The 10777-nt window shown below is 44.4% G+C and overlaps 1 protein-coding gene and 1 long non-coding RNA gene across 2 annotated transcripts; one reads left to right on the top strand and one right to left on the bottom strand.

Annotated features, from left to right (window-relative positions):
- Positions 1 to 29: 29 nt before the first annotated feature.
- Positions 30 to 5571, top strand: c5h22orf39 (chromosome 5 C22orf39 homolog). The gene is made up of 3 exons (XM_071402917.1): positions 30 to 170; positions 4181 to 4348; positions 4570 to 5571. The coding sequence occupies exons 1-3, from the start codon at positions 141 to 143 to the stop codon at positions 4705 to 4707; spliced, it is 336 nt and encodes a 111-aa protein (XP_071259018.1). The 5' UTR covers positions 30 to 140; the 3' UTR covers positions 4708 to 5571.
- Positions 5544 to 10698, bottom strand: LOC139576626 (uncharacterized). The gene is made up of 3 exons (XR_011675154.1): positions 10593 to 10698; positions 6346 to 6427; positions 5544 to 6162 (listed from the first exon to the last, which is right to left on the bottom strand). It is a non-coding gene; the product is annotated as an uncharacterized lncRNA (long non-coding RNA).
- Between the last annotated feature and the right edge of the window lie 79 nt (positions 10699 to 10777).

The following is a 10777-nucleotide window of genomic DNA, read 5'->3' as shown; positions in this document are numbered from 1 at the left end:
TAAAATAACATTTTAAGAAGCGGAATTACAGAAATAGGCGGGGTTTATGAATTTGTGGCTAAGGTAACTAGTGACGACCTTTTCACAGTTCTTGATTGGCTGTTTTCGTCCTCTTGTCAAAAGTCATAACAACGGAGGTGATGATGGCAGATTCTGGAGCAATGTGGAGGGTAATGTACCAAATTCATGTATTGTTTATGATAACGTAAGGTCACCGTATTTCACTAAAGGCCCTAGTCACCAATGTATCTCGTTTGTAGCTAGCTAACGTTAGCGTTACATGACTCGATAGTGTGCTCTGCTGTTCGAGGCTAAAGTGTAAATGTTAGCTAGCAAGCTAAAACCACATTGAAAGGGATAGCATGAATTTGAGCAAAGATTTTCTTCCCTTCACCATTATGTGCTTTTCTTGAACTCGGATTATACTGGAACGCCAGCTAGTCTTTCAGATATCAAATGGCGATACAGCCCTAACACAATGTAATGCTGTCACATTCAGGAAATTTAGAACAATGCTCGAGGAATCGATTCATACGGTACATGTATCATCCTATGTACACTGAGCAAAAAGTAAAGAATGCAACAATTTCAAAGGTTTACTGAGTTACAGTTCATATAAGGAAATCAGTCAATTGAAATAAATTCATTAGGCCCGAATCTATGGATTTTACATGACTGGGAATACAGATATGCATCTGTTGGTCACAGATACCATTTTTAAAAAGGTAGGGGTGTGTGTTTTCTTGGAATTTTAATGTTTGCTTTTCTTATAACCAATTTCTGTGTTCTTGCAAGTGGCTGACTCCAAATCACACCTATCAGTAGTTGCAATTTGGCAGTACGCCCAGATGTTGTTTTGAGAATGAACTAAATATATCTCAGTTTCAAGGTCTCAGCTTAGAGAGGTGTTGTTCGTCTGTCACATGTTATGAAACCGTATTGTTCGTCACATGAAACAAAATGGTAATGATTCATGAATTATGCTAAATTATGCAAATATTACTTGTCTGTTATAGCTGTATATAAGGCAACTGCTGGGTCTACCCAAGGAGAGCTCCTGATTGACATGTGTACTATGGTGTATTGAGTTGGTTGGAACCTCTCCAGCGTGCTGACAATAAACGATGATTCATTTAATATTGACTTCAAGTGTACCTGTGTAAGAATTGTTCCACAAAACGTGGAACAGAAAACCAGACCATATCTGATGTGACCACCATTTGCCTCATGGAGCGCGACACATTGGAAGTTGCGAATGTAACTATGGTTCTACGAATACCTGGAAGACCGTCAGTACGGTTGAAAGTATGGATTATATTCCTCGCGCTCTGTGCAGGTCGAGTAATAATAACAAAGTCATGCCGGTGACGTGACGGTGTGGGAGGACGTGCCCCGCGCGGTTCATATAAAACTGTATGTCAGACCACGCACGGTCTCAGAGAATCTTCTCGCCCAAAAGGTTCAGAGTGAAAGGAAAGTACTGACGGTCTTCCAGGTATTCGTAGAACCATAGTTACATTCGTAAGTTCCGTTCTACTTCATACTATAGCGACCCGCACAGACAGCTGTGTGTTAGGCGAGTAGGTGGTTGTGTTGTACTGACCAGTACCCAGTGTTCGCGGGGTCCGACATGTCAATCAACCTGCTATCTGCCAATCACGGGAATGCCTGGAATGTTCTGATGCCGGGCATCCTGGCGGAGTGGCGTGGAGGGGGATTGGGCAGGGGGATGGAGCATTGGAAGTTAAGACCAGGTTTAGCCTTTGTTCTCTCTCTTTACGCCTGGGCTTCACAAGAGAAGGTCACGATTGGCTTGTGGGTTATCTGTCATTTATTTGGCGTGGGCTACGGCCAAACAGTAGCCTGTGTAAAGTTGGTTTAATAAACCGTCAATTCGCAAACTCAATCCTCTGTCTGGACAATTGTTCATTTATGATCTAGTCAGGTCATTACAATACCTTTCAGACCGTCAGTATGGTTGAAAGTATGGATGACTCATACCAACAAGGTCACGAGGAATAGCACTACTAACTATGGTCATATAATCTAGGACTTATTTTTAACCAAATGTTGCAATTGCGATTTGACTTCCGAATTAGAGCAAAACTGTTAGAATCATGGAAACATAATGACCTTGTGCAGCGTTGCTAAGATCGGGAGGTTGGAGGGAAAGCATACAGTAGGCCCTGTGGCCACGTGTGAGCTAAAGCGTCCATGCCCAGGGGGTTCTTGGACTCTGCCAGAGAGAAACAGGGAGCCGGTTTCTGTCGTGACAAAAAATCTGCGACCTTGTTCACCTTGCTTGGGAGATGAGTGGCTCGTAGGGAGGCTAGATATGGTAAGGCACATATCAAGAGTTGTTGGGCCGCCTGTAGGGACCGTTTGTGTCATTGTGTCACTTCTCTTGCGTTCAGTGCAAGCAGAGTCAGGCTATATGCAGCAGTTTGGGCCGCCTGTCTCGTTGCAAACTGTGTGAAGACCATTTCTTCCTAACAAAAAACATAATTAATTTGCCAGAATTTTACATAATTATGACAACAGTGAAGGTTGTGCAATGTAACAGCAATATTTAGACTTAGGGTTGCCACCCGTTCGATAAAATACCGAACTATTCCGTATTTCACTGAAAGAATAAACTTTTTGTTTTCGAAATTATAGTTTCCGGATTTGACCATATTAATGACCTAAGGCTCAAATGGTATAGAGAGAAATAGTCCTATAATAACTACAACCTAAAACTTCTTAACTGGGAATATTGAAGACTCATGTTAAAAAGAACCACCAGCTTTCATATGTTCTCATGTTCTGAGCAAGGAACTTAAACGTTAGCTTTTTTACATGGCACATATTGCACTTTTACTTTCTTCTCCTACACTGTGTTTTTGCATTATTTAAACCAAATTGAACATGTTTCATTATTTATTTGAGACTAAATAGATTTTATTGATGTATTATATTAAGTTAAAATAAGTGTTCATTCAGTATTGTTGTAATTGTCATTATTACAAATATATAAATAAAAATCGTCCGATTAATCGGTATCGGCTTTTTTTGGTCCTCCAATAATCGGTATCGGCGTTGAAAAATCATAATCGGTCGACCTCTAGACAAGACTGTAACTACCAATTGGATACCACGAAATAAGAGACAGTGCAAGGTCTGACGTAGTTTTATATGAACCGCCGCGGGGGCACGTCCTCCCATGCTGTCACGTCACCGGCTCGACCTGCGCAGAGTACGAGGGATATAATCTGTACTTTCAACCGTACTGACGTATGAAGTAGAACTTGCATAGTTTGTGGATGTGCGAAGTTGCTGGATATTGGTGGGAACTGGAACATGTGATCGTACACGTCGATCCAGAGTATCCCAAACATGCTCAATGGGTGACGTGTCAGGTGAGTATGCAGGCCATGGAAGAACTGGGACATTTTCAGCTTCCAGGAATTGTGTACATGGGGCCGTGCAGTATGCTGAAACATGAGGTGATGGTGGCGAATGAATAGCACGACAATGGGCCTCAGGATCTTGTCACGGTATCTCTGTGCATTCAAATTACCATCGATAAAATGTAATTGTATTTGTTGTCTGTAGCTTATGTCTGCCGATACCATAACCCCACCACCACGTGGCACTCTGTTCACAACGTTGACATCCGCAAACCGCTCGACCAAACAACGCCATACACGTGGTCTGTGGTTGTGAGGCCGGTTGGACATACTGCCAAATTCTCTAAAACCACATTGGGAGGTGGCTTATGGTAGAGAAATTAACATTAAATTATCTGGCAACAGCTCTGTTGGCCGTTCCTGCAGTCAATTGCATGCTCACTCAACTTGAGACATCTGTGGAATTGTGTTGTGACTAAACTGCACATTTTAAAGTGGCCTTTTATTGTCCCCAACACAAGGTGCACCTGTTTAATGATCATGCTGTTTAATCAGCTTCTTGATATGCCACACCTGTCAGGTGGATGGATGATCTTGGCAAAGGAGAAATGCTCAATAACAGGGATGTAAACAAATTTGAGAGAAATAAGCTTTTTGTGCGTATGGAACATTTTTGGGATCTTACAACACATGTTGTTTATATTTTTGTTCAGTGTAAATATGGCAGAAGTATCAACCTCGATCACGTCATATGCTTATGTCTATTTACCTGTAATATGTGACCGCCATAGCCGCCCCGGACCTGTGATGACTACTGGAGCGAATTCAGACACTGCAAAAGCCTGTGGAACCGTTTCCATAACTACTATGCCCATGGCACATCCCCCTCCTGCGGACAGTGGAAAGAAGACTACTACTCATGTAGAGAGTGGGAGAAGAACCCAGGCCCAGAGACCAAGGTACAGTTTAGCACTCAATCATCACTTCTGCTGCGAGGGGAAATGGCCTAATCAACGTTGGAACAGCAATACTGTATTTACAGGGAAACTGCCAACAAGGTCCAGAAATGTTGTCTACAGTTTGCTTCTGTATAGGATACTACATTTGTGATATGTCTCAATTGTGAGAGATCAACCAACCAACTCGGTATGTTCTCTCTCTTATGCTGTCCCTACTGCAGGAGTCTTTACAGCAGAGTGAGAGGAACCGGGAGGCGGAGCAGAGGAAGTTCACCCCTGTGTGGGACCTGAGACGAGATCCGCCCAGAGACTGGCACATGCCCCTGCACCAGGGAAAGTCCCCAGATTCCCAGTCCTAACCATCCCCTGGGTCAATACTGCAATGGCCCTAAACATGGGCAGACCAAGGTCAATGTGGCATCTGAGATCTGTTTCACTACATAAACTTAACCAATTCTTCTGGCTTTAACTGTAGAGATTGTGGCTAGGGAGCCATGATCATGGGGTTATTCAGAGCAATCCATTGACATTAGAGCTAGAATTTTAAAGTACAAGTATTTTTGGAACAAGTCATAATTGTTCATGGCAGAATGTATGTTCTACACAATGTATTTTATCTTTATGTTCTTGAACTTTGCTGAATATGCCCCTTGCAGAGGGTGTGAAGGCTTTTGTCCCAGCTAATATGCTCTTAACCACCTGACTCTTATTGGTTCAGTTGAAACCATGTTTAGAAAGGTGTTTTAGTGCTAGGCTTGGCTGCTCTGCAGGAACAAAACCACTTTGGTGTAGATTTTTGTGTCCAATTCTCTTCACTGGTATTAGGGCGGTGTTCTCTACTGCTAGAAAGTTCTACTCTAATCAAAAACACAATTATTGATAGTGACAGAGTGCTGTGCATGCTTTCCATACATTATACATATGTAAATGTGTGTATACTGGGAAATAATATTTTGGGGAACAGCTAAAAGAGACACTGGATTGGGAAAAGGGTAAGAACACCATCCAGTATTCTGGCTTCCACGAGCGGTCTGACTGTTTTTGTCTAGTCATTGTGTAGAAAGAGACTCAACTCTACCTATTGCAATTGAGGCCAGTGTTTCTGTAACACCGTTACACAGGATCTTTGCCTTTTATTATTTCACATGATACCTTATCTACAGTGTTACATGCATACATAAAAATGCATTTCAAATAAAACAAATGTGAATCCTTTATTTCAACCCCCTGGTATGTTTTACTTACAGACTATTTAAACCTATGAGATCTATGAATGTAACATTACAGAGCACACACACTACAGAATGTGAATCACTTCATGAGTGTGAGTTGAAATTTGTGTATCCATGCTAGGGCAGTTGTCAATACGATGAACAGGTCATGGTCAGTAAGCAGTTAAATTACCCTTACTTTGAATGAGACATACACCCACTATTGGTGCCCGGGCCGTTGTTCTGAGCAAGCTTTAATGTCTCATCTTCTTTCATGAACATCCTCGTCAAATATTTAGTCTGTCTGTTCAAATCATGTAAAAACATGGATGTAACAACCATGTCAACACATATTATGCCCACAATGTTAATATCCCCCACCCTCTCGCTGGGTGTAAACTTTGGTGATGTTGTATTTGCCCTCAAGTGCCTCATACTGGGCCTCGTGAAGCTGGATCCCTGGTGGTTGAAAGGGAAGAGCAGGGGGTTTGGCCTCAGTGATGCCTTGTAGAGCTCCCCTCACTGCAGCATCAGCTCCTCCAGAGCATCCCTCTTGGCCTCCACAGCCAGGCCTACTGCCTCCATCTCAACCCGGTGCTGGGTCTGCTCATAGAGGGGCAGGGTGGAAAGAAATTAAAATGTGGCACAGGAACTGGGTATAACAAAATTTCTGCAAAGAAGGTACTGTAAATTGTCTGCTCACTGTTTTTTTGCTTCTAAATAAGGATAATTAACAGGGCTGTGGTGATAAAGCTTCGACCAACATTGGCTTACAAGATCACATACCTGTTTGTAGCAGGACCACTCCTTCAGCAGTAGAGCCCGGCATTCACTCTCCTCAAAGGGAAGCCGAGGAACACAGCGCACCCTAGAGGAAATAAACAAATAGAGTAGGGACCTGTTCAGGTGTACATTAGGACAGAGCAATGCATTTGAATCATCATTCCGGCGCCGAAAAGAGATGGCCGCCTCGCTTCGCGTTCCTTGGAAAATATGCAGTATTTTGTTTTTTTATGTGTTATTTCTTACATCGGTACCCCAGGTAATCTTAGGTTTCATTACATACAGTCGGGAGGAACTACTGAATATACGATTAACGTCAACTCATCATCGTTCCTACCAGGAATATGACTTTCCCGAAACGGATCCAGTGTTTTGCCTTCCACCCAATACAATGGATCTGATCCCAGCCGGCGACCCTGTGCGACGCCGTAAAAGGGGCAAACGAGGCGGTCTCGTGGTCAGGCTTCGGAGACGGGCACATCGCGCTCCACTCCCTAGCATACTACTCGCCAATGTCCAGTCTCTTGACAATAAGGTTGATGAAATCCGAGCACGGGTAACATTCCAGAGAGACATCAGGGATTGCAACGTGCTCTGCTTCACGGAAACATGGCTAACTCAAGAGACGCTAACGGAGTCGGTGCAGCCAGCTGGTTTCTTCATGCATCGCGCCGACAGAAACAAACATCTTTCTGGTAAGAAGAGGGGCGGGGGGGTATGCCTTATGATTAACGAGACGTGGTGTGATCATCATAACAACACACAGGAACTCAAGTCATTCTGTTCACCTGATCTAGAACTCCTCACAATCAAATGTCGACCGCATTATCTACCAAGGGAATTCTCTTCAATCATAATCACAGCCGTATATATTCCCCCCCAAGCAGACACATCGATGGCCCTGAACGAACTTTATCTGACTCTTTGTAAACTGGAAACCACACACCCTGAGGCTGCATTCATCGTAGCTGGGGATTTTAACAAGGCTAATCTAAAAACAAAACTCCCTAAATTCTATCAGCATATCGATTGTGCTACCAGGGCTGGAAAAACCCTAGATCATTGTTATACTAATTTCCACGACGCATATAAGGCCCTCCCCCGCCCCCCTTTTGGAAAAGCTGACCACGACTCCATTTTGTTGATTCCAGCCTACAAACAGAAACTAAAACAACAAGCTCCCGCGCTCAGGTCTGTTCAACGCTGGTCCGACCAATCTGAATCCACGCTTCAAGACTGCTTCGATCACGCGGATTGGAATATGTTCCGCATTGCGTCCAACAACAATATTGACGAATATGCTGATTCGGTGAGCGAGTTCATTAGGAAGTGCATTGACGATGTCGTACCCACAGCAACGATTAAAACATTCCCAAACCAGAAACCGTGGATTGACGGCAGCATTCGCGTGAAACTGAAAGCGCGAACCACTGCTTTTAACCAGGGCAAGGTGACCGGAAGCATGACCGAATACAAACAGTGTAGCTATTCTCTCCGCAAGGCAATCAAACAGGCTAAGTCCCAGTACAGAGACAAAATCGAGTCGCAATTCAACAGCTCAGACACAAGAGGTATGTGGCAGGGTCTACAGTCAATCACGGATTACAAAAAGAAAACCAGCCCCGTCGCGGACCAGGATGTCTTGCTCCCAGACAGGCTAAACAACTTTTTTGCCCGCTTTGAGGACAATACAGTGCCACTGACACGGCCCCCTACCAAAACCTGCGGGCTCTCCTTCACTGCAGCCGAGGTGAGTAAAACATTTAAACGTATTAACCCTCGCAAGGCTGCAGGCCCAGACGGCATTCCCAGCCACGTCCTCAGAGCATGCGCAGACCAGCTGGCTGGTGTGTTTACGGACATATTCAATCAATCCTTATCCCAGTCTGCTGTTCCCACATGCTTCAAGAGGGCCACCATTGTTCCTGTTCCCAAGAAAGCTAAGGTAACTGAGCTAAACGACTACCGCCCCGTAGCACTCACTTCCGTCATCATGAAGTGCTTTGAGAGACTAGTCAAGGACCATATCACCTCCACCCTACCGGACACCCTAGACCCACTCCAATTTGCTTACCGACCCAATAGGTCCACAGACGACGCAATCGCAACCACACTGCACACTGCCCTAACCCATCTGGACAAGAGGAATACCCATGTGAGAATGCTGTTCATCGATTACAGCTCAGCATTTAACACCATAGTACCCTCCAAACTCGTCATCAAGCTCGAGACCCTGGGTCTCGACCCCGCCCTGTGCAACTGGGTCCTGGACTTCCTGACGGGCCGCCCCCAGGTGGTGAGGGTAGGTAACAACATCTCCACCCCGCTGATCCTCAACACTGGGGCCCCACAAGGGTGCGTTCTGAGCCCTCTCCTGTACTCCCTGTTCACCCACGACTGCGTGGCCATGCACGCCTCCAACTCAATCATCAAGTTTGCGGATGACACTACAGTGGTAGGCTTGATTACCAACAACGACGAGACGGCCTACAGGGAGGAGGTGAGGGCCCTCGGAGTGTGGTGTCAGGAAAATAACCTCACACTCAACGTCAACAAAACAAAGGAGATGATTGTGGACTTCAGGAAACAGCAGAGGGAGCACCCCCCTATCCACATCGACGGGTCAGTAGTGGAGAAGGTGGAAAGTTTTAAGTTCCTCGGTGTACACATCACGGACAAACTGAATTGGTCCACCCACACAGACAGCGTTGTGAAGAAGGCGCAGCAGCGCCTCTTCAACCTCAGGAGGCTGAAGAAATTCGGCTTGTCACCAAAAGCACTCACAAACTTCTACAGATGCACAATCGAGAGCATCCTGTCGGGCTGTATCACCGCCTGGTACGGCAACTGCTCCGCCCACAACCGTAAGGCTCTCCAGAGGGTAGTGAGGTCTGCAGAACGCATCACCGGGGGCAAACTACCTGCCCTCCAGGACACCTACACCACCCGATGTCACAGGAAGGCCATAAAGATCATCAAGGACAACAACCACCCAAGCCACTGCCTGTTCACCCCGCTATCATCCAGAAGGCGAGGTCAGTACAGGTGCATCAAAGCAGGGACCGAGAGACTGAAAAACAGCTTCTATCTCAAGGCCATCAGACTGTTAAACAGCCACCACTAACATTTAGCGGCCGCTGCCAACATACTGACTCAACTCCAGCCACTTTAAAAATGGGAATTGATGGAAATTATGTAAAAATGTACCACTAGCCACTTTAAACAATGCCACTTAATATAATGTTTACATACCCTACATTACCCATCTCATATGTATATACTGTACTCTATATCATCTACTGCATCTTGCCATCTTTATGTAATACATGTACCACTAGCCACTTTAAACTATGCCACTTTATGTTTACATACCCTACAGTACTCATCTCATATGTATATACCGTACTCTATACCATCTACTGCATCTTGCCATGCCGTTCTGTACCACCACTCATTCATATATCTTTATGTACATATTCTTCATCCCTTTACACTTGTGTGTGTGTATAAGGTAGTAGTTGTGGAATTGTTAGGTTAGATTACTTGTTGGTTATTACTGCATTGTCGGAACTAGAAGCACAAGCATTTCGCTACACTCGCATTAACATCTGCTAACCATGTGTATGTGACTAATAAAATTTGATTTGAAATTTGATTTGATTAATAGTGCTCTTTACGAGGGTCCACTTTCTTCTTCTTTGGCTCCGCCCTGTAAAGGCACACATAGGCAGAATGAGTGAGAGTTGAGCCTGTAGTGCAATTATAACAAATGGTGCCTATAGCAAACAGAGTATACGACGACAACTAAAGTGCACCAGAGAACAAACTCTTTGTAGACAAGGACCTTGTCTGACTTGACCATTCACTCCAATCAAAGAGCTGTTCAGAACACAGCAAGTCAGAGGAAGGGGAGTACTAGTTCGCTAAATCTAGCCCCTGTAACAGCACTGCAGTGAATAGATAACTTAGCTAGCTAACTGGCTCAGGTGTTAGCATACAACTGGACGACAACCATGAGAGAATTAAATACAAAATGTAGCTACATGTGGAATAAAACATGTTCAACTGCTGTAACAACGTTCGCTTGCCTATACTAAACATTGCTAGCTATGCACACGGTGCATGCTACAACTCACATTGGCACTGCAGTCTGTCGGGACAATACCCTACACAGGGTACGCGATACAGCCAGATACGTGATTGCTATACTATATGACTCGTGTTTAAACACGTCAAATAACAGTTATTACCGTGTATCAACAAATGTTATCATTGTTGCCCCCTTGCTTGAAAATGGAGAGAATGAAGTACATTCATCTCGAGTTTCACATGGACACTTTCGGTAACATTGATCTGGTTACGTCAGAGATATAAAATTGGAAACATTAGAATAGACATAGCTACATCACTGAATAAATATTCTATCAGTAACCAT

Source organism: Salvelinus alpinus, chromosome 5 (assembly GCF_045679555.1).
Source record: "Salvelinus alpinus chromosome 5, SLU_Salpinus.1, whole genome shotgun sequence".
NCBI classification, from domain to species: domain Eukaryota; kingdom Metazoa; phylum Chordata; class Actinopteri; order Salmoniformes; family Salmonidae; genus Salvelinus; species Salvelinus alpinus.
The sequence above is the reverse complement of the archived record's forward strand: the minus strand, read 5'-3'. Positions and strand labels throughout refer to the sequence as shown.

Excerpts from the sequence above, each read along its gene's own strand:
- c5h22orf39 (XM_071402917.1), top strand. The coding sequence starts at position 141 with ATGATGGCAGATTCTGGAGCAATGTGGAGG. Across the intron at positions 171-4,180 it reads ATTCTGGAGCAATGTGGAGG|CCGCCCCGGACCTGTGATGA; the intron begins GTAATGTACCAA and ends TGACCGCCATAG. Across the intron at positions 4,349-4,569 it reads ACCCAGGCCCAGAGACCAAG|GAGTCTTTACAGCAGAGTGA; the intron begins GTACAGTTTAGC and ends TCCCTACTGCAG.